General features: G+C 37.4%; 3 protein-coding genes across 5 annotated transcripts; all 3 read right to left on the bottom strand.

Moving 5' to 3' along the window:
• Positions 1–319: 319 nt before the first annotated feature.
• LOC111445820 (pentatricopeptide repeat-containing protein At1g63080, mitochondrial-like) lies at positions 320–4374 on the bottom strand. Of its 2 annotated transcripts, none has more exons than XM_023084334.1 (3): positions 4299–4374; positions 1198–3631; positions 320–643 (listed from the first exon to the last, which is right to left on the bottom strand). In XM_023084334.1, the coding sequence occupies exon 2, from the start codon at positions 3595–3597 to the stop codon at positions 1450–1452; it is 2148 nt and encodes a 715-aa protein (XP_022940102.1). In that variant the 5' UTR covers positions 3598–3631; positions 4299–4374; the 3' UTR covers positions 320–643; positions 1198–1449. The 2 variants fall into 2 exon arrangements, with proteins under 2 accessions (XP_022940102.1, XP_022940109.1); XM_023084341.1 differs by lacking the exon at positions 4299–4374 and adding an exon at positions 4071–4292.
• A 748-nt stretch (positions 4375–5122) lies between these two features.
• On the bottom strand, positions 5123–10643 carry LOC111437548. 2 transcript variants are annotated; one of them, XM_023075678.1, is made up of 12 exons: positions 10077–10643; positions 9524–9758; positions 9295–9422; positions 9102–9210; positions 8956–8995; positions 7695–7784; positions 7471–7570; positions 7243–7382; positions 6834–6936; positions 5974–6692; positions 5756–5857; positions 5472–5560 (listed from the first exon to the last, which is right to left on the bottom strand). In XM_023075678.1, exons 2-11 carry the CDS (start codon positions 9663–9665, stop codon positions 5794–5796), a joined length of 1635 nt encoding a protein of 544 aa, XP_022931446.1. In that variant the 5' UTR covers positions 9666–9758; positions 10077–10643; the 3' UTR covers positions 5472–5560; positions 5756–5793. The 2 variants fall into 2 exon arrangements, with proteins under 2 accessions (XP_022931366.1, XP_022931446.1); XM_023075598.1 differs by lacking the exon at positions 5756–5857 and having other exon boundaries at positions 5123–5560; positions 10077–10641.
• A 2446-nt stretch (positions 10644–13089) lies between these two features.
• LOC111437462 (ubiquitin carboxyl-terminal hydrolase 8-like) lies at positions 13090–23206 on the bottom strand. The gene is made up of 13 exons (XM_023075492.1): positions 22764–23206; positions 22179–22382; positions 21706–21847; positions 21001–21060; positions 20814–20909; positions 19076–19417; positions 18854–18994; positions 18600–18770; positions 18115–18372; positions 14909–15057; positions 14167–14727; positions 13669–13942; positions 13090–13515 (listed from the first exon to the last, which is right to left on the bottom strand). The coding sequence occupies exons 1-13, from the start codon at positions 23084–23086 to the stop codon at positions 13402–13404; spliced, it is 2835 nt and encodes a 944-aa protein (XP_022931260.1). The 5' UTR covers positions 23087–23206; the 3' UTR covers positions 13090–13401.
• Between the last annotated feature and the right edge of the window lie 1001 nt (positions 23207–24207).

Raw genomic sequence — 24207 nt, forward strand, 5'->3', positions numbered from 1 at the left:
AATGGGGAACAGGAAACCCCCTTCCGAAAAGCCTACAAAAAAGCTTTCCAGTTCAAAAGGATCAGCTGTAATTACAGTAGAATTTGCTATGTTTCGTGCACTACCAGAGCGTACAATATGAATTAGTACAAAAAGAACAAAAATGGGAGGTCTATGTGAGATCCCACATCGGGGGCAGAGGGGAACGCCGCATTCCTAAAAAGGGTATAGAAACCTCTCCCAAGCAGACATGTTTTAAAACCGTGAGACTGATAGTGACATGTCACAGGCCAAAACGGACTATTTGCTAGCGGTAGGCTTTGGTTGTTCGATTTCTTTCGAGCCACAAACACCATAACAAAGCCCAAGCCTCCGTAGTCCACAACATTTTTCCTCTTATGAATTCAATCATTCACCAGGCTTGTCTACAGGTCAATGAATATATTACGAAGATTGGACGGTATTCCCAGAACTTGCAACGATCTATATAAGTTCGACTCTATTACTTCAGCTATGATGAAGCCGTAAAATGTCTACGACATCCTTAACTTGGAAAGTTACCTCTGGCTCGCTTCAATGCACATCCTAGCAGGTAGATGAAACTCCTACGTCACGTGATCGTATTACTTTAACTTGCACGATAGCTTCTTTCCCTCCATGGCCCCTGAAGCATAGAATTCTGGAGTTAATATCAGAGAGAAAACTGTGACATTGATATGACATTTAAGCCATTGTATGTATTTTAAGCTAACATGCTTTTTTATGACTTCCACTTATCGATCCTGGTCCGGAAAAGTGACCGACGAGGACCCTATTGATGAATGAAAGAAAGGGTTTATGAGCCCACACCTGTGTAGAGTAGATCATTCAACACCTGCGGCACAAACCCATTTTTGACCTATTGGTCCTAGTATCATAGGCGACCGAACGGCCGCCCCCTAATTACTAGACCAACCCGCAATAATAATTCCATAAACACCTGGCGAAGATATGGCAAACAAATAAAGTTCTTCTAGAAATTCCAGGTTCACCAGGGAAAATGCATAAAAGGGTGCAATTTTCGCGGATCTCGTTGCTAATACTGGCGGCGAACTTGGGAGAAAATGTACCATTAGCTTATATGCTAACTTATCAGCTACCCACACCCAGTTTCACTTACATTTATCAGCCACACACTAAGATATTACTCAAAAAACAATAAGAAGAAATCAAACTCACCTTTTAATTCAAAACTGTTCTTTCTGTTGCTGCTTGTGGAGAGAGGATCCGGTTGTATCCATTTGCTCATTTGACATTGCTCATTTATAAGGGGGGATAAGTGTTGAGGAGAAAGCTTGAGAAATGTCTTTACAGTCAAACAATCAAAGAGGCCAGCATTAATGATACATGTGAACCATAAATCGATCAAATGGCACCCCAGGCCTTCGATCGTCGATGGATCAAATGGCATTCTCCTGTGAAAGTCGGTTCTCATGTATTCCCTAGGCCCTCAACAAGTATGCTGCTTACATTATCCTCAATGACCGAATTCTCATTAACTAGAGAGCCAATCAGCAATCCATGAGTCGTAGCATCCGGTACCCACCCCTTTTCCAACATCGAGTCCAACAATTTACATGCTTCATATTTTCTGTCCTCTTTCCATAGCCCATTGATAAGCAAGTTGTAAGTAGCAGTATTTACAAGGTCAGTATGTGCAATAAGTTTATCAATTGTAGTCAAAATCATATGTAGCTGAGAATGATCAGCTATACATAACAATAAATCATGAAGTCTTTCTGAATCAGGTAGAAGGCCCTCATTGACCATACGGTTGAAAAGCGTTATAGAATCCTTTACCCGATTCATGGCACAAAAACTATGTATGAAAATGCAGTATGTCTCCAAATTAAGGCTATAGCCCAACACCAGCATCTGTGATAAGACTAGTAAGGCAATCTCTGCCTTGTTAGATTTAGACAACTCATACACGATAGAAGCATACGTCACGGTTTTACAAGAAGTACCAGCATAACATGCCAATTGTAGCAGCACTAAAGCTTCATCGATATGTCCTAAATCACATATCCCTTTGATCAATGTATCAAATAAAGAAGGATGAAGAGGGTATCTGTTTTTAGACATGTAGCAAAAGACTTCTGCAGCCTCAAGAGTCCTTTTGGCTTGGCAAAGGCTTTCGATAAGCTCGGAATAACATCCAGCATGAAGAACCCAACATCTAGCATGTACCTCGTTCATTAACTGTAATGCAGCCTCGTACCTCCTGGATTTACAATTTCCAATTATAAGAGCTGCATATGTGTCCTTGTTAGGCACAAATGACAACACAATCATTTTACCTAGGAATTCAAAAGCTTTTCCAATTCTTGCATTGTTGCACAACCATCCAATAACTATGTTCCAAGATTTACAATCATCAATACTCATTTTCGACATTTGTCCTAAGACACGATTTGCTATTAAGATATTTCCAACATTGCAGCAACCTTCAAGCAATGCGTTGTGAGGAGAAGTGAACAAAAAACATCTATCTTTCACAAACTTTATAGCCTCATCGGTTTTCCCAAGCTCAAAAAAAACTTTTATAATACTAACATATACATTGTCTTCAGGCATCAAACCACTTTCAACCATCTCTTCGAGCAGAAATGATGCCTCATCTAATAATAGATTTTTGCACAAACTTTGTATTAGAGTACTATAAATCAAGGTATCTGGTATAATATTGGAAGCTTTCATCATTCTAAACAACCAGCTTCCAACATCTATTCTGTCTACCCTACAAAATAAAGATACTGCACATGTATAAAAGCTCAAATCGAGTTCGCACCCAATTTTGTATAATATACCCAAAGCTAAAACAGCTTCATCCACTAGATTTCGTGTAATTAGACCATTTAAGAGAATCTCGAAGGTTTTACTGTTAGGAACGCATCCTTTCTTGCTCATTCTCCTAAACTGGTTCATGGCTGTCTTGATTTGTTCAGCATGAAACAATGCAGCTAACAGAAAATTTAATGTGTCAACATTTGGTACAATGCTAGCTTTCACCATCTCTTTGTAAACAAATAAAACCTCTTCAATATCTCTGTTCTCCTCAACGAAAACAGCCAATACAACGTTAAATGTCTCTATCGAAGGCTTTAAACCAACCAAGTTTACATGAGGAAGTACCCGAAGTGCTTCTCTGGTTCTACCATGTCTAACAAAGGCATTAACCAAAGTGACAATAACTTCTTCAACACCCAGACACCCATCCTTCACGAGATCTTGACATGTCCTATCCATTTCCTCAACGTTCCCATCCAAACCCTGCTTGAGAATCGTCACATAATATGTTTGGACCGTATGGGAAAATCCCTTCTGGATAGCCAAACATTTGAAGATTTCTACCTCTGAGTTCAGGTTATTTTCATTATCCAAACCTTTGACCGAGTTGTTTAAGACGAACTTATTGTTCAAGGATTGTGTACTTTCTTCTAACCTTGGATTACTCTGATTGTTTTCCAGGAAAGAATCAACATAATTACCACTAAGAATTGGAGATAAGCATGAATTTGGTTTAACCCCTTTGAGAAATTTCTTCATAAGAGTCGACGGCATGAGCCTTGCAGCCATTCAAGATTATCACGAGATTACCATTGTGTAACTCCTGAAAAGGAGTGAGGGAAATGTTAATTAAAAGTAATCAATAGATAGCTAATTAGTTGGTGCACCAAACAGAGATAGCAGGGTCAACATTTCTTCCTATTCAGATCACAATACTAAGCTCCACCATCTTTACTTCTTTTAACAGAAGAACACTCTATATTCATACATTCAAAGTATCGACAAGTTAACAATAAAGCAACATTTAATCCTACAAATCAAATAGTTCATTCAACTCCCAACACCAAATATTGAATATATATGAAATTACTAGACATCCAAGCAAAATCAGTCATGCCCAGATATCAAAAATTGCAAAACAGTTCATAAAGTATATGATTTCCTTGCACTTCGACAGCTAACTATCAAGTTTAAGAAATCAAATCGTAAGAAACAGAGAAAAATATAAACTGAAAGTAATGAAACAAATCCAAAACACTTGCCCCACTTAAGTTATTTTGGCTGAAATCTAGAATGGATAAAATCCATCGATTTTAGACACCAAAAACTGCCGGAGAAATTTTGCTTTCAGCAGAAAAAAGAATCTACATTCTTCCGAAATGATGAAAAGGCGTAATTGGGTGATTGAATAAACGTGAAGCTCATAATTTCGATAAACAGAAGCAGAATCAAATTGGAGTTGCGCGATGAACTGAAAAAGAAATGCTTACTCAAGAATGCTCGAGGCGGAGGTGAAGTATAGGGTAAAAGGGAAGGAAACATGAATGAAGATGACAAAAAATGAGAAATGTGTTAAAGTTTCTGAACTTATAGGAATAAATAAATATTTTGTTAAATGAGATAAAAAAATAAGAATTTACTACCTATAATTTTAGTTTCAATAAATATTTTTATTTTTTTTAATCAATTCATTAATTTTTACAACCGAAACTAAATTTTAATTTTTAAATTTTATTTAGCAAAAAATGAAAATTAATCTCATTCAATTTTATATCTAATAAATTCTTGAACATTTTATATTTTTTTATACAATTACTGTGTAATAAACTAAAATTTTAGTATTTATTTAAATAAATACTAAAATTTAACTTAAGAATATTTTTAGATAAATTCAAAATTTCGAATTAGTTGAGTTGGTGATCTGACCCGAGTTCACAACCCAACCCAACCCTCTAGTTTCGAGTTAGGATAGTGACATGAACCCAAATAGAGTTCACAACTCATCTCAACCTTATACTTTCGGTCCGGGTTGGGTTGAATTTAGTTAGTGGGTTGTTCACTTTTTTAATTATTTTAAAAAATATATCATTTATCCACGATACATATTACATTAATAACTAAAATTGTATAGGACTCAAGTATCAAACATTCATACGATACAACATATTACGAACATCGGTTACAAGTATAAAATATTCTTAATCCTCGTAATAATCTTAAAAATATGATAGGATAAGATTGAATTGCAACCCTATTTTCATATTAGTCGGATTCACGGAAAATTCTGAGCTAAAATCACATAAAGAAAGAAAGCTAAAGCAAATAAGTATAGAATTAACAAAAAGAAACCAAAAAAATTCAGCCAGATTGAGATTTATTACTATTTTTACAGGTTTAGAAACAAGTTAAAGTTTCTGCTTCACCTTCATCTGAATTTCAACTTCTTCCCTTCTTCAGCCGTATCGGACTGCCCGGAAAACACCAGAACCGGTTCTTTCTATTCCTTACGTACCTCTCCGCTGAATCTCCGTTGATTTCGTCGATGCCATGACACTCACTGGTTGGTTGCTTATCAGGATTATGCGAATTTTGATCCGAATGTGCGTTTTCTATCGTTCCATGTTCTATGAAACTCGACGTCGTGTGGTTAACTTCAGCAGGTTCAAGAGGTAAACATTTATGTTCTGGAGATGCTGGAACTATTTTGTTGTGGTTCACATCCTTGGATAAAGAATTTGATGATCCTAAGCGCCTGCAATACAATTGATTATGCAAATTCAGACAAATTTCAATTCTACGCCCCGCTCGAGACACCTGTAAAATGGACAATCAGAGTTGTTTTCGGTGCACGCTCGACTAATCTCGTGGAACAATGATTTGAATTCGAGAAAAAAGTTATCAGTAGTTGGTAACGAAGTTTGAACTTATAACCCAAGTCTAGATTTACCCTCCGCCTTGGATCACAGGACGTTTCTTTTGCAATACTTAAAACGGTCCTTCACCTCGACCATAGAACTCCGCCTTCCGGGTCAACCCGGTGGCTTGAGGGCTACAAAATTCATCATTGGCTAAACAATCATAATGGCCATAATCACCATGAAAGAACCAAGATGCTTCAAGAACAAACTCAGAGAATAATGTCAAGAAACCAGTCAGAGCTATTACCTTGAACTATGGTTAGAGCTCGTTCGAGGTTGTTCGTCGGAAGCTCTCTCGGCTGTTTGTTTCCTTGACAAGCTAGCGAAAAGCTCGACTTTCGGATGAACATTTCGATCTTCAGAAGTACCCGAGTTCTTTTCGGTATCCTTCTCTATATCTGGAGGCTTTTCATCACTCAAGCAAGAACCAGCCTTTGCTTCACCGATGAATCTTCCTTTCCTCATCATATTAATAACCTCATCTAAAGTTTGCAGAGCCTTTTCTACCTCTGGACTGATTATAGAGATTCTTTGATCCTTAAAATTACAGTTTTCTGCAACAGTTCTTCCTAAAATGACAGTTTTATTGCTCTCTTCCTCTTCAATCTCCCCAAAAGTTTCTTTCTCATTAGCTTCCATAACAGCTTTGGCGGGCTCGACGTTAACCTTCTGATATTCCATCAAGTTCTCCGGTTGCTCTTCCGTCGAGTTCTCCTGCAGCTCTTCCGTTGAGCTCTCCTGCAGCTCTTCCCTCGAGTTCTCCTGCAGCTCTTCCCTCGAGTTCTCCGGCTGCTCTTCTGGAAAAGGATGGATTCCAGTTTTATCAGTTGGAGAACCGAGCTGTTTTTCTTCGAACGCTTTATCGTGTTGATTCTTCCGGTAGAGAGCTTCGTTTATATGTATGTACAGTGGGTCTTTCAAGGCCTTCATAAAATCTTCATCAGATTTGAACATTGAAGCCACTACCTGCAATAGTGTTAACAATTGGAATTTTAAGACAAAAGTGGAAGACTTGGTAACTAGAAGCATCGATGACAATATGGTTTTTGAGGAACACGGCCCGACTATTTTGGGTTCGAATCATATATCGGTAGAACAATGTATTACCTTTTGATAGAGTCGGAAACCACTGCCGATGAGTTGCCTCGAGATGAAGTTTATAAGTGACGGAGGGATGAAATCCAGCTTCATATCCATGTTTGCTATTGTCCTGCGAGATTTTTCACTGTTCAAGTTCTAAACGATATCAACGGGGTAACGAAAAAGGATCTCTTCCAGGATCGGATTGTGAAGACGAAGATCAAACAAGGACGATATGTATTTGAGATAGAATTTAAATGTTTAACTTATCAATACAATAGTCCTTGCTGTTAATAAAGATTAAAAAGTAATCGTCTATGTCGATATTGTACCAGTCCTTATCAACCCACCGCACATCAATTTCCGATACGTTTATGTTTAACTTGGATTAGCAAATTATCGTTGTAAATAAAAAAGAAAGAAAGAAACCCCTCACCGGAAGTAGCTCCTGTTATCTGTCACCTTCTGTATAGCAAAGCCTCCCACGACATCGATCCTAACTACATCTTCTGCATCCGGGATAGCGTGCCTCGTGAATCCATGAGTTGTTATATCAATGCTGTCCAAATCAGATATCTGTAACGAAACAAAAAAAATGGTTTAGGGAGCGATCAACTTCCAAGTAGTGCACACTGATCTCCCATGATCTTATTCAACCAATTACCGAGTTTAGAAGTACGATGATAAGGTCATCCTGAAAGTACTCGAAAAGAAAGTAGTGCACGATGATCTCCCTGGTTGACAGCGGCCATGAAACCTTAACCCTTGCTTTCAAAAGAATAAAAGTTCAGTATTTCAAAACAGATGTGACAGGATGAAGATAGCGGGTGCGTTTGTGTGCGTGTGCGCGTGCACGTATATAAGTGCTGGTTGTATAGCTAGACAAACCTTACTAATGCGATCTGTTCACCGATCCGGACTTTTTGAAGACATTTGCTGGTGAGAATTTTGAAAGACGGCACAGTAAATTGAGGCCACCTGAGGGAGAACAGTGGAAAGAAGAAACCAGTGACTAATACTCCTACAAACGTCATTTAATCCATTCATTGTTAGAGTTGATCCAGAACTCATATTACTCAGCACTTCCGCTATGGCTGATGCCATGTAAATTTCACCGTTTATTACGCTACGATACAAATGAGACTTTTTTTGTAACAGCCCAAGCCCACCGCTAGCAGATATTGTCCTCTTTGGACCTTCCTTTTTGAGCTTCCCCTCAAGGTTTTTAAAACGTATCCGCTAGGAAGAGGTTTCCACACCCTTATAAAGAATGCTTTGTTCTCCTCCCCAACCAATGTGAGATCTCACAATCCACCCCCCTTCGTGACCCGGCATCCTCGCTAGCACTCATTTCCTTCTCCAATCGATGTGGGACCTCCCAATTCACCCCCTCCGGGGCCCAGCCTCCTCGCTGGCACATCGCCCGGTGTCTGGCTCTGATATCATTTGTAACAGCTCAAGTCCACCCGTAGCAGAGAATGTCTCTTTGGGTTTTCCCTTTCCGACTTCCCCTCAAGATTTTTAAAACGCATTTGCTAGGGAGAGGTTTCCACACCCTTATAAAGAATGTTTGTTCTCCTCCCCAACCAACGTGAGATCTCACAATCCACCCCCTTCGTGACCCAGCATCTTCGCTGGCACTCATTTCCTTCTCCAATCGATGTGGGACCCCCAACCCACCTCCCTTCGGGGCTCAGCGTCCTTACTGGCACACTGCCTCGTGTCCACCCCCTTCGAAGTTCAGCCTCCTCGCTAGCACATCGCCCAGTGTCTAGCTCTGATACCATTTGTAACAGCCTAAGCTCAAGACTAGAAAATAATGTCCTCTTTGGGTTTTCCCTTTCCGACTTCCCCTCAAGGTTTTTAAAACACATCTGTTACGGAGAGGTTTCCACACCCTTATAAAGAATGTATCGTTCTCCTCCCCAACCAACGTGGGATCTCAAATCTTTTCAAATAAGAAACACCGTCTCAATCACCCGGAAGCCCATACAAAAAATCAAAACCAAATAAGCAAACCTTTTGTGTGTGTGCGCACGTGCGAGCTAAAACATGCTTGCAATCATAGATGGACCATATTTATGTTAGGCATGGACAAGTAGACACATGTTTTCCAAAATATGCACAAAAGATCAGAGATGACGCTCACCATCTTTTGTAAAGTTCAGATTCCCACGAGGTGCACAAGCCTGCAAACAAGCAAATTGGAGTTGTGTGAAAGATCATCAATCACATTGAGCTTTTAACAGATTAAACTTTTCAGGGTAAAGTCAAATGTTCGTCAGTAACGCTTACAAATATCAACCGGGCCATCTACAAAGCCTTCAACAAGTAATGTATGAAATGGAGTGCCCTTCGGTCCTTCACGATACATAACCCGAAAGTCTTCATCATCGTGCTTCATCTGAAATATTGAAAAGAATATAATCGACGACTTCATAGACACTTAGAATGAATATCAGATAGACGAAATTCTAGTATAACGTACTTTCCACTCATGATGTTCCATCTCAGAAGCTCTGCTACTATCATTACCATTACCGGAAGCACTCCTCAACATGTCAAGAAAATTCGATACCTCCGCAGTTCTTTTACGTAACACGTTTTCGTTACATCCTTCAACACATAAACGAAAGATTAGAACCTCCAAAATGGATGGCTTAACCAACATGATGGGAAGATATCTAAATATCCTGACACATCAGTTCATCACCGACCTTCGGTTTCGTGTTTCGAATTCAAACGACGAAGTTGATTCGACACAAGGGCCTCAACAGACTCCTTGGTTGTCAGATCAGAAGATCTGAGTGTTTTATCTAGTCTCTCCCTGTACTGTGTGATTCTTTTCCTTTTCTCCATCTTGCATTTGAATAAAAAAAAAACGACTCGTCTTCGATCAGAAAGCACCACGACAAGGATTCTGCCGATTATCCTCGTCTTCTGAATCACCTCCTTAATTTCAAGAAATTGAAACAGAGCGAGGAAAATGCAGCATCAGTAGGCATCTAACCACATGTTTACTAAAACCTCAACGCCTAACTCAAACTTCATCGATTGTAAATACATTAAACAAAGCATTTGAACTTGAATTCAAATTTGTAGCAGAAGAACAAAAGGGTTTAAGGAAACTATTAAAAGGGTTTCAAAGATCTACAGAAGTTTCAGAGTTGGGGTAATGCTATGAAAATCCAAGAACAGTAAACGCAATATATGTACTATTAGTCATCCAAATCATTGGTTGAAAGCTAAATCAAAAAGGAGAGGAAGTACCCAAAATACTGCACTATTGAAGCTATTTGAAGATTAACCAGTCGACATATAAAGAATCTGAACCCCTCCAGAAAGAGACCAAATAAAATTCCCCGACAGTAATGCAAATCTCAATGGAATTTCATACAAATCACATCGATCATCGTTGAGGAGACAAAGCCAGCTGATACGAGCAAATCCAGACACAAGGGCCGGCGTTACTTTTTCCCAACTCCAAAGCGAAATCACAGGTTTCAAGAAGTAATCGAATCCAGCAAAAAAAGGGTACAAATACAGAGAAAAAGCGAAGAAGGGGTAGTTTGAAACATTGAATACGGTAAGTTAACTCGACCCTCATGGCAAGAAGTGGTGAAAGTTCATCAGAGCGGCCATAATCGAGGTGGGGGTTGAAGAGAAACAGAGTAAATTGATGAACAGTGAGTTGTTTGGAGCAAATCAAACAAATGGGTCCTCGAGAAAATGGTTTTGCAAAAGGGAAAGTAACCCAAAAGAGGGGAGAAAAAAGCAGTCGGTGATTTGGAGCGGAGCCGTGGGTTTGTAAAATTTGTAAGATTCGAAAGAAACGTCATTGAGTTGGATGAATGAATGATGGTCACGTTTTGTTCATACACTGAAACTAAATCGATTCCGAACAGTCCAATCTTCTAACTAGAAATTTTATTTTTTTCTTCTCTAAATCCAACTGCATGAAACCATGAACTGCATAGCTCCAAATTTTAAAAACTTAATAGATCTAAAATTTAAATTTAAACTTGGCATGTCAGTAAATAATCATTGGATATAGGTTTGATATATAGATGGTAATTTATCTATTAAAGGCTATCCAACAAAATCTTCATCGGATAAATTTTCTAAATTTTAAATTATTAATATACATGTTTATTAACTTTCTTTTGCTGTTAATTATATACAATTTTAGTCTATTTATGGATATTTAATTGAGTTTTTTTGTTTGAAAATCAAATCAATTGAAATAAACAATATAAGTTTTAACATAAATTTATTTTCATTATTAAATTAATTAATAATTAATAGTTATTTGTTTAATTTCTTTTTTTTTTTTTTTTTTTTTTTTTTTACAAACTCTGTAAGTTTTATAAAATTTTCCTTTTTTTAACTATTTTTTTATATATTTTTCAAAATTTTATTATTATTATTTTGGAGGAGAGATTAAATTTTTAATAATGTAAAATTAAACATTTAAACAAATTTAAAACTTTCTAATCATCTTAACCTTTCATGTTATATTTTAATATTTTATTAGAAATCATATATTATTAGAATATTAAGAGTATTTATATGATTGGATAATCCGATCAACCAAAACTACCCAACCCAAACTACAAAAGTGGTTGGGTTTGACTTTTTTTTTTTTTTCTGATTTGGATTGAGTTGAGTTTGACTTTCCAACTACAAAAGTTAGGTTGGGTTTGACTTTTTTTTATTTTATTATTTGGATTGGGTTGAGTTTGACTTTTTTTTTAATTTTTTTTTATCTAATTTGGATTGGGTTGAGTATTTGAAAAACTGAAAATTTAGTTCGGTTTGAAGGATGATATTTTTTATGGTTGGGCCAACCCGACCAACACTCTACTTTTAAAAAAATTAAGAATATTTAACGTTTGTAATCAATATCAATAATGCATTATGACATACAAAAGTACAACTCAACCCAACTCAACACAAAAATAGAGGGTTAAGTTATGAACACTTAATGGGTGGCTCAGGTCACCAACTCAACCAATCAAAAAAACATTGTTGAACCCAACCCAATCCCGTCCCTAAAAAAGACCAAATCAGAGTTACCAAATATTCAAGAAAGGAAATGAATAGCTTCATTTGTTTTGACGAAAAAGAAAAAATGAAGATCCTATGGGGTCCTAATAAATTTTTGTGGCTCCATACAAATAATTATGAAAATGACATGATTGTTCCAATTTGGTGCTTGAAAATGAATAATTTTGAGATGTTTCTTGTAATTTAGAAATATAACATTCAAGTGTCCCAAGCTTCAAATATAAAATAATGAGTGCATTGGCCACAACAAGAAACCACTTTCATTAATAACAAATAAAATATTACAAATATAGATTCTATTAAAATAAAGTTATACCCATCACATGGATCTAAATTAATTTCTAGAAAAGGAATCTAACACAAAGGGGTAATTGAGTAATATTACATTCATCAATCTACAACTTAGAAATTCGAATTCCGACAAATTGGCAACCTGATCGTGTTTAAATCGTCCCCGTAAGTTAATTTGAACAAAAAGATAATATAACAAATACAAGATAGATATCATTGAGTATGCTTCAAAGACATGAGTAGATATCAATTCTGGTTCGATCGATAGAACTATTGAATAAGCATTTACTTCGTAATTAAGATTGTCAGCAAACTTGAATGAATGCTGCTTGTCAAGCATGCCTCATTCAATTTCATCTACTTTCAACACAAAAAAATTGTCGGTCATCTTTTTCTATGGAACCCGGTATAATAGAACCATTAGAATCTCTCTTACTGAATGCCCTTTTGAGCAAATTTGCTGCATCACCACCAGACCATATACACCTTTTTTTTTTTTGTTATCTTACCCTCCTCAACCAACTAAGTCATCACCCCGAACAAAAGGCTGAGCTAACCCAACATTCTACCGCTCTCTAAAACGTCAACCCATTCGATGAATTAATCTTGGACCCTCTTAGTTGTTCTATGCTTGGATGCACTTGTATTCCTCGTATTTAGACCAAGCATATTTATCATATAGATCTTAATTAAGCCCTAAGAAACAGCCCAATTAGCTAAGACTTGCGGTGACCCTGCCAGTTGGGGTTGAGAACAAAGCATTGTTTATAAAGGTGTAGAAACCTCTACCTAGCAAATGTGTTTTAAAAACCTTGAGAGGAAGCCCGAAAGAGAAAGTCCAAAGAAGACGATATCTGCTAGCAGCGAGCTTGGACTATTACAAACACCTATTTAAAATGTCAAAGAGGGCAATATATACAGAAGGTAACAAAAGAGAGAATGCATTTTTCTTCATTGGAAAAATTGAAAGCTTGGGTGAACATTTTCTTTTGCAGTGAGTAATATATACAAAAGGAATACACACAGGGGTATGATGGGGACAAAAATCTTATAATTTCCCCCCCAAAGTGCTTTTCTTCTTGCTGTACACAAGTTTTCTTTCTTCTTTTCTCGCCTCCCAAACAGAATAAAGTTGCATAGGAAGTGATGTTAAGTATAGCAGAAAAACTCATTGGGGGAGGGGCTGTAGGGTGTTGTCTCACACTAACCTTCAAAACCATGTATAAACTTCACCACATTATACTTCTGGGATTCTTCTGTAAAATAAAACATAAGCAGCAGATGACTTTACAACATCTTCGCTCACAGGGAGAACTCGATCGTCGTCGAACTCATACCATTTACCACCATGCTGCATTGGTAGAACAAGCAGATTAATATCAATGTGGATAACGATCAGATGAGCAGTATAGTGAAAAGATAAGTCTCCAGAGATCAGATTCAAGGAAATGAAAGAATACCCCAAGTAAATGGAATAGCTTTTAATTAATAGGAAACAACTTACAAGAACATGAGCAGTATAGTGACCTGCGCCCATCCCTCCGTAGTGATTACTAACAGCATATAACATGTAACGATTGCTCAGATGGCTATTCTTGAAAGCGATGTAATTTGAAAAATCCAGGTCTTCTATTGGGAAATCAACAACTGTTTCCAGCTTGTTCTTCAAAAATCGGCTATACGAAAACCTTTTGAGATGAATGACAAGAATCTCAGGCAACCTCCAGAGATCCAGCTTTTTTCTAGCTTGCTGAGGTTTCTTGCATCTAGGACAATACCTTCAAATTCACAAGAAAAAATTTCGAGTTCATCGTGTTTTCTATTATAGATCTTGAACTCACGAAAGCTATGCAAGCAAGTCTGTAATCAAAAGAATCTAAATATCGTCCCAAGAGAAATGTAATAAACTAGCTTTGGAAGCAGGTACGAATCCTAACGAGCATAAAAAGAAAATAGAAAAGAAAAGAGTTTTCAAAAATTGAATATGAGAGCACACACTAACCACATATCGTCGGGTCCTAAAGGCTCCTCCTTCAAGAAAGCTTCAAGGCACTTATACAAATCGACAAACTCTTGAGGTCTCCTTGCAAGAAAATGTGGTTTGAAAACATCGGGCAGTGAACTCATTAGACATGTATCATATTTATTAATCATCGTGTCTGGCCACATGACAAGAACATCCAACCTCTCAGTGAACTCAGAGATAACTAAAGGTTCATCCGGATTGATCAGGGTACCTTCAGAAGCTCCCCGTGATTCGGCCAAATAGAATACGAAATCAGAAGGCAAACTAGAGTTCACAATATTTCCATTGTTTGGACTCTCATCAGTATCCAAGTTTTTCGGGCCCGAGGCATCATCCATCTCAAAGTCATCATTACCAGAAATACCAGCTTCGCCATCACAGTTCCTAAGCGTATCATCTTCAGGCATTTTTAACGGATCAAGAAACTTGAGGAACTGCTGACGAATATCTGATTCACGACAAAAGTCAGGCACTCTTGCTACAAATGGGACTCCAAATGTTTTTGAGCCTAAAATTAGCTTTCCTGAATTATCATGCCTGACACCATGCATAAAATTAATGAAGGAGAGAGATGAAGAAGGGGGTTAAGCAGTTTTAAGATGTGGAAAGCTTGCAGCATTGAAAAATATTGAAGTAATTCAAATGAAGATTGCTTCAGGAAGAAACAAAACTAGAAGACAAAGACAAGAAATACATATTAAAACAAAAAGGAGCTTACGTTTCAGATTGCTGATGCACGTAAACAATCAACTTGGATGGTTCACTATCTCTTGGTAACCTGTAAGCAACAAGCTTGTCTTCGTTCCTGATCAATGCTAGCGAATCAGATGGATCCTCCAGAAGACGGAAGATGCGATTCTTGTATACCTGCTCATTCAAATTAGAACTATAAACCAGATTGATCACGTTGCAGAACATTAACACACTAATAAGTAACAATATAATAAAAAATCAGTTTACATGTCGGTTACATGATATGTGATACGTACATCGATTCAAAGTTCAATCTGGAAGACAATAAAGGTACTTTAAGATGTAACTCAACATAAATAAAAAAAACAATCTAGAAACCTCAAAATTATCTGCATCGATCTTGTAACACAGAATTCATCTCTTCCCAACCTTCAGTGACAATCACTTTTGGACTCTCAAACTTTCTGGTTTTATTCTCTTGCAACTATTTGTTTTTTCCGGAAAACATTAGATTTTTTTCTCTTGGTTTGTAGCTTTGGGGGGCTTAAGATGGCAAATTTTGTTCTAGGATGAACGTTGGATCTATGCCTTCAGCAGTGTTCTCACAGTCGGCAGAGGATAAACTTGGGTTATTTTTTACGTAGATGTCACTTTATTACAAATATTTGGGACAAATTTCTGGGGGTTTTTCATAGCAGTATGGCTTCTAGCATAAGTTGTCGAAGTAGAATCAACGTAGTGTATCTCCACTTCTTTCATTTGACCAATGAAATCTTAATGTTTCCTGGGAGGGTGAGATGCAAATGGAAAGCCTTCAGGACTTTCTCCCAAAAAATAAAGGCATAGTGGGAAGTAATAAATAAACGCATCATAGATTCACGACTATTTCTACAAAGGGTGCACCAATTTGGAGAGGAGATAATCCAGGAGCCTTTTTGAGCAAAGTATCTTCTTTATTGATGGTTTAATTCGCAAAGGAAAATCTGATCTTTGGTATTGGACCCTTCCAAATGTTCTTGTAGAGGTCTTTGTATGGGTGTTAGCCACAGGACCCAATCTTGTGAGTGAGGGAATTGGAGGAGAAGCTTCCTTCGGTATCCGGAATCCATTTCCAGTAATCCTCTGCAGTAGACCTATGGAATGATCAGCCCAGTCCATTATTTCCTCATCCGTTAGATTACGGCAAAATCTTAAATCCCAAGAAGAGTCATCACTGTCCCATCCATGCTTCTGAAGGAACAGATCATATAATCTTGGGAAAGCCAAAATTAAGAGTTGAACCAATCAGTAAGCTATTCCAAAAAGAGGTGGATTTCCCATTGCCTACAATATTCACAATATTTTTCATACATCAAGAATCTTGTTCCATAATTTCCTTTCAAGAGCCTTAATGATATTTGAGTTTTTTGTGGTCTGTATGCATATCAAAGTGGGTGGAACCGTATTTAGCGACTATGAATCTCCTCCAAAAAGCAGATTTTTCCAAAATAAAGTCTACAAATCCATTCGCGAGGAGACAACAGTTTTTGTTCTTCAAACCAAATAACCCAAAGGCCCTGTCAATCAATGAGCTTGTACAGTTTATCAATTCATGGGGTGGAAACCTCTTTTGTCTTTGCTGCCACTCCATAAAAAAATGTTTTAAAATCTCTTTCCTGCGTAGGTTGTGAATGAGAGCTTAAACAGGGAAAGGTAATATGTGGGTAAACTTGGATGAGGTAGCCTGTATAAGAGCTAATCGCCTTACCCTTAAATGTATGTGAGCCACTCCAACCCCTCGAATGTCCCTCCACCTTCTCAACAATAGGTTCCCAGAACCCCTTAGTGTGAGGCTTACCATTTAGGGGGGGAACTAAGTAGACCAATGGGCAAGATGCCACTTTAGAACTGAAATCTTGGGCAAGGGAAGCAATGCTGTCTGGCTCATATGAATGCCCGAAAATTCCGATTTTTGGTGATTAATACACAAGCCTGAGGCTTCTTAAAATGTGCGATAGATATCTTGGAGCTCTTAAAGTCGTCCTTAAAAATGTTCCAATGCTTTTATAGAATTCAGTGGTATAGCTATCTGGTTCAGGAGATTTGTTGGTCCCCAGGTCCTTTAGTGCATTCCTAATCTCTTATTTGGTAAAAGGGGCATCAATGTCAAAGGATTGGGATTTAGAGATTGGATCCCAATTTTCAATGATTGGCGGAACTCTACTGCCTTGACCCTTGGTGTATAATTTTCTGTAAATATCAATGGATTCGGCCTCTATGTCACCGTCCCAAAACCAGACTATTGTTACCTCTAGAAAAAATCTCAACAAAGGTGTTCTTTCTCCTTCTTTGGGATATGATTCTAAGAAAAAAAAAATCTGTAGCTTTCAACTCCCTCTAGTGTCCATCTCAATTTGCGCTCTTGTCTGCATGAGATTTATGCCCTGGAGGAGACTTTTTTCTTTGATGCTTCTTTACTGGAAGAGATATCCAAAACATTTGCTTTGATGCTTCTTTAGTTAAATCCACTTTCTTAACCTTGATACATCCAAAAGTAGCCACGTTACAATCCTTTTAAAACAGTCTTGAGGGTTTTTAGTTTCTATATGAAATCATGACCCATCCACCCTAGAAGCTGGTTATTCGACCACCAATTACCAAACAAAGGCACTAAGGAATGGTGTCCCATTCACATGTTCTCACATTTGAAGTAACCAGGTCCCCATCTTTGTTGTCCCAGAGTCATGTGGATCGAATAATGATCAGAAGTGATACGTGGAAAATGCTTTACCAAAGCACTATTGATATCAATACAAGAGCCAGATATTAGAAACCAGTCTATAAGGATCATGGCAGGCCTCTCACGGAAGCTGGACAAAGTGTACTTCCATTGGAGAGGGTGGAACCAGAGACTGTCTTCAACAAATTTGTCAAAAAGCTTCATACTTCCGTAATTGGTTTGCTGTTTGAGACTTGTCACATTAAAATCACCACCCAAGATCCACTGATCTGTGCATACAAATATATTCTATATTATCTACAAGTATTCAATGATGGAGAGAATATGGGAAGGGTTTGTGGAGTGTGGTTAACTCCCTTTTGGACTTGTTTTTTGGTCTTTAATAATTGAATTTTTGTGAGAGCGTGCATGTGCGCAATCACGGGCTGAAGATGCAAAAAAAAGCCAAACCATAAAGCCTCTAAAACAACTCATACTCAAAAAAAGTAAGCGGGCACAATATATAAGCATACCTCAGCTACCAACAGGGTCTCATCCTCTCTCAAAGAACAAGCAGTGCTTAAGGCATCAATAAGATCTTTCAATCTTCCGGACTTTGGCACTGATAGGGTAAACGTAGAAGGCAATGTAATCCCATCACATGTAAAGACCCTCAGGGTCATACTACGCACTGATGTCGAGGGCAATGGCAGAGATAGGTACATGAATGGATCAAATGTAACTGATAGCTTATTGCAAGCAGGGCATGCCAATGTTGACCGAAACTGACCCTACAATTATAAGAAGAAAAGAATAAATCCAGTTGAGAGCTAAGAAATTACCCAGCAACAGGGAAACGGATGAGAAACGCTTGTTCCAATCACTAAACTAAAAGTGAACTTTAAGAGACCATGTAAACTTGCAGCGGAAAAACTAAGATGAAGGAAGAGAATAAGCAAAACCTTGTGCAAGAATTTTATAAAAATTCTGGCAAAGCAAAGAAAAAAAAACAACTCACCTGGCACAAATCGACTATAATAGAATCATTACGGGCAATGTGATTTTGCCAACATTCTTCAGCTACTTCTTCATCACGGCGGCCCTCCACATCCTTAGCTTCAAAATATGGCTTGCATTTAACGCGATTTAGATCTTCATGAAGGCCATCCAACAAAAAAGCAAGAAATTCCTGCACATTATATGTTTTTAGCATGTTATGACACCAGATAGAGGAAGATCAAGAGTGCAAATATGAAGACTGATTAGACAAACCTGGGAATCATGCTGATTATAACCACTGAATTGGGGAGCAAAATTAGAAAGTTTAAGTTTAAACATTCTTGGAGGCACTGATTTTGAGCCAGGGGCCCATAGTTTCCTGAGCAAGTCTCCAAATGCTAAAGCAAGCTCTCCCTAGATAAGACATTACAAATTAATTGAAAAGGAAGGACTATCTTAAAAGACCTAATAGGGCCCTTATAGATAATAACTTACTTTCATCCCCAAAGGGTTTTCATAATTGATCTCCTTTTGAAAATTTCCAAGGAAATAATCAACAAGTTTTGGAGTATGCACCAAACACTGAAGAGCACTATTCATGAAGCAAGTATTCCCAAGATTTTGTAATCCTGTCAAACCCATGGAACTGGCTACCCTGAAACTGTTTCCACGTATCATAGGGTTGGATTCAGTCAAATAAGATTTCGCGTTATCCATAATCCCATTTATGATAATGGGGGACTCCTCAGTCTTTAGCTCTTCAGTTAGATTAGCAACCTTCTCATATCTATCCATCATATTGTCCAAAACATCATGGACTTGCAACTCGAGTCGGACCTGTTAGATAAGCAAAAGGACATTGGCTATGCATTATGCATATAAAAACCAAACAGGATCCTGTAGAGAATTTTACAATGTCTTTTACGAACAGCCAATTCTTCATGAGAATAAATGAAAGAATACAAGGGACATAAAACATAATGGGCCAACCAAAATGAACCAAACTAAAACAAAAAGAGGTTTCAATCAAGCAAAGTAAGACTTAAAATAACAATTAAAAAGGCACCGTAGCCCAAAAAGAAATAGGTAGAAATATGCAACCTAACAAGGGCCCACATATCCTCCTCCTTAGGACTCTCAACCCCTCTAAAGATTTCTATTGTTCCTCTCAACTCAAATGCCCCACAAAATCATACAAAAATTATAAAGATAACTTTTTCTCAACAGGATTTCAAGAAACATTTAACATGAACAAGGAAACTAGAGACTCCAGTGGGAATTAATAATCCACAAGGAATGGAATAGAAGATGCCATTGGGTTGAAGCGACAAGATACTCGATGAGTGGATAATCAATCCATTTGACAATTCTTTTTAAATTTTTTCTTGCTTGTAAGAAATAATTTCATTGATGATATGAAATCACAAAAGACCGGAAAACCAAGCCCGCAATCAAGGAACAGTTAAGGAAAATGTCCGCCTAGTGTTTATGATCCTTCTTGCAAAGGGGGACACCATCCTTGGAAGAAGGACAACTAAGGAAGCCATTTCCATACCTGTCACTGAGTGCTTAGGCTTAAGTGACTTAGCTCCCAAAGGAAAAACTTGACCTTCCTAAAATTCTCTCTCCAAGATTGCATCACCGAACAAATTTTGCTCCCTCCTCAAAGTATCATTGAATCAAACACACTTTAAATTTTTCCAAGGATACAAGTCCATTGATATCTCTGATGAGATCTTGAACGCAACAGGGGCACACCATGCATAATCATTTAACCTAAATACATAACCATAAACTTCCGCATCTAAATCATGTAGGAGCAGGGTTTTATCTAAACTATAAGAATAAAGGGTGAAAACCAAAAGGATAAAGATGCAATTATCTAAAAGTAATGGCTTCACCTGCTGTAACGAATAGATCTGCTTCCTCCACAATAATAGTTTCCCAAAATACACAAATATCATCTTGGATGACACAAATCTTTTTTAATAAATCAAAATTGGAAACAATGAAAATGTACAAGAACAAAAAAACAATGACACAAATCTTCTTGAATAAATCAAACGGATACAATGAAAATTTACAAGAACGAAAAGAAAAATCTACATATACATAGTCCACTTCCAGAAGCTCATTTAGTAGAAAGGTTTTGCACAGCATCTGACAATTAACTCAACAGAAGAACGAAATAACTATTCAGCTCCTATTGCTAATAAGATACAGATATACTTGCCTCTTTAACTCGTTGAACAGGAGAATCATCAAGAAAATTGTTCATATTATTTGCGAAAAGCTGATTTGTTTGCCCTGAGAAGTCCCAAATGTGAAACTGCCAATTAGATTAGCAGGGTAAATAAATATTAGTACCATGGTACAACAAGTTTAATAAAACTTGCAATATTAATTGTAAGCTAACTTACCGGTTCAGAGCTAGAATTGAAAATAATGGAAGCTCTCTTATAATAGTCGGCTAAGTTATCCTGAAACGACAGTTTTCTATCAGATGCATGATATAAAGATAAGAAGAAAAAAAGTAGTGAACAAGAAATTCTAAGAAAAACATAAAAGGAAAAACATAATGCGAGGAATGAATACATAAGAAAAGATCACAAGAGGTTCTGGAATGTAGTCAACGAAGATTAGCTTCAGATTGTTCAAATTACAGAATATAAGAGCAAATAAATGAAATTTTGTATACTTTGAATTCTTTGCCAAAGTAGAACCCAACGTTTCCGACCATTCCAGAATTTGTATCTTTACTTGGCTCCACATTTTTCTTTCTATTGGAAAGTATGGTTAGAGAGGAATAGTAGGATTTTCTAAGAGAGTCTTTGTACGCAATCAAATAGCTGGGCAATTTCACTGGCTCTTTCTGACGTTACATTCTTTGTTACTTACTAGCTAGAGATCCTTTGATAACCTCTATGGGGCTTCTGGGAAGATACCTTATCTTCATTCGTTATTTTTTAATGGAAGCATTTCTTCTCTAACAAAGATTACATCCCAAATATTTTCGACAATGATTCTGTTCTTGATAGCTTAGATGCAAAAGGATAGTAATCAGACTTCAAGTAAGCCAATTTTCAGTATTAGCAATAACTGTCAGGGCCAGATAGAAAAATCACCTTTCGATTTATCTTCACAGCTAACAAATTTGTCTCCCATGATACCAAGATCCTAATTTGCAAAGGAAAAACATCCTGCAACGTTTCTTCATCTCTGAAGAGTCGGCCAGCATAATTTGATGTTGTTTTAACATCACTATGCCTATCAAATAATCAAGACATATCATTACAATGCACCACTGCGAAAACCAGCCAAATTAAAAGGAATGTAATGTCTCACTACATGAACACTCCAAATTAAAGGCAGAAAACTGGCCACATTCTAGCTAAAACTTTGTTGCTGGACATGCAACTTTTTTAGAAAGATCGTGTTAAAATGTTCGTATAAGACGAGTTGCCTTACTACAAGGCCTCCTCGTGGGCATGCCATAATTAACTGATTAAAAGTAAAAAGAAAGAAAAGAACCAGAAGGATCAATGCAAAAATCTCTCGGCCGTGGTTATAAATAAATAGATAAAGAATCATGCCTCACCGCTTTAGAGCCTGCAACCACAAAGCTTCCCCAATCAAGGCGTATTCACGACCAGAAGACCTCTCTTCAACACCATCATATTTTGTGCAAACTTCTTGTTTCCTCAGCTCCAAAAGAATTCCTGAATCAGCATCTTCATCTGATGACACACTATATAAAACACCTACTACTTGATCGCTATCATTTTGAGTTTCCTGCAGCCACCTGAAACCCGATGCCAAACCAACGCTTCCTTACTCAACAAATACCAATTCACTTAATCATAAACCAAACAAACCACTTAGTTCTTAGTTATTGTGATACTACAGAGATAATCAACATGCAGATAAAAAGAAAGAAATGAAAGAATTTCAACCGAGAAAGTTCCATCCATCCCCCATGCAATCCAAACAACACCAACATACAATCAAACCAATCACATGCCCACAAAAGAACTGAACTCCCAAACCCACCAAAACTCGAAGAACTAAATCACCTCCCCCAAATCCAAAAACATCAAAATCCTAAACCCATTTCCCCCATTCAATTGAACTCCAATACCCAGGAAGTAAAACAACAAAACAAACAAGAAAACCCCAAGAATACCTGAAGGGAACAAAGTAGACCTTTTCGGGATCATTGTCGTCATAATCATAGTCATCGAGGAGGCGGGGGCGCTGTGGGGGGCGGGAACGGGAACCCACATCGAGGTCCCAGAAATCATCGTCATTGGGGAAGAGATCGTCCATGGTGAAAAGGGCTAGGGTTTTGGAGGCAAGAAGGCGAGCGAGGGACTTGCAGAGATGGAGAGTGGAGAAAGAGAGGCGAGAAGGGTTGAATAGAGAGAGAAAACGGGTGGGGTTGAGGTTGAGGTTGAAGTTGGAGAAGAAGAGGAGCGAGAAACGGGTGGTGGCGGATAATCGGGACATAAAGCAAAAGTAGCTCACTCTAGATCACAGTAGAAGGTCTTGATTCGCCATGGAGGCTGCGTTTAATGGTGGCACCACCAAAGGGCCACATCTCTCCCTCTTCTTCTGCTTGTGGTTTATATGCTTTTCAGGAAACCTTGAGCTTTTACATTATGAGATGGATTCTTGGCTACAAAATCAATAACATAACTCTCTCCCACGCTTCCTAATCATTCTCGATATTTTCACTACGAGAAAAACACTAGCAAATAACTCTATATCGTGAGCACCCCCGTGAAATTTCACACTTATTTGCAGAGATTATTCATGGAGAATTCGTGAGGATCAGGTGGCTCGCTTGGATTTTTTCCTAGTTTTATATTTTTCAATATAATTCTATTAAAAGAATATAAAACATCCTCGGTAAATTCAATAATATTTGGGGGCAGGATGGAAACGAGGAATATAATCTCGTCATTGACTTCATTTAGCTAATGAAGAAAAATCTCTCCCTACTCTCTCCCACATTCCCATTTAAACGGGTAGGTCCTCATAGGGTTGACAGACATCTCTATCTCCATCGACATAACTACATTACCTACTTAACTTGATATACATGAGAGTAAAAACTATTCTTGCAAGCAAACACGGGCCATTTTAGCATGTTTTGTCTTCACTCACATGTTTTTTTAGTAAAAGTTTCGGGAGGTCATCAAACATAAGATTGATTCAAATCAAACGCGTTTTAACCTTTTACATGATCGAATCACCAATAACTGTCAATTATTTTACGAGATGAAATTCACTCACTTTCATACCTAAAATTTAAAAAATCACAAATAAACATATTTAAAAATTTAAAATTATTTTACCCATTTATCAAAATATAATATTTAATTTAGCTATTTTTTCGTCGGCACATTTCATATTCACTCCAACAGGCTCTTTTGGGCCTTTGCCGCACGAAGGCTTATTTGGAAGGCCCGTGGGCTTATTTATGAGCCCGTTCTCGTGGCCCAATTACGTTTAAATATAAAATAAAAGGCTAGAATTAAAAATAAATCCCACCTACAAAATATTAATTAGTTTTTTTTTTTATATCTTTTTTATTTAATAACAATCTAATTTTGAAAATATTTTTT

Source organism: Cucurbita moschata, unplaced genomic scaffold (assembly GCF_002738365.1).
Source record: "Cucurbita moschata cultivar Rifu unplaced genomic scaffold, Cmos_1.0 Cmo_Scf00001, whole genome shotgun sequence".
NCBI lineage: Eukaryota > Viridiplantae > Streptophyta > Magnoliopsida > Cucurbitales > Cucurbitaceae > Cucurbita > Cucurbita moschata.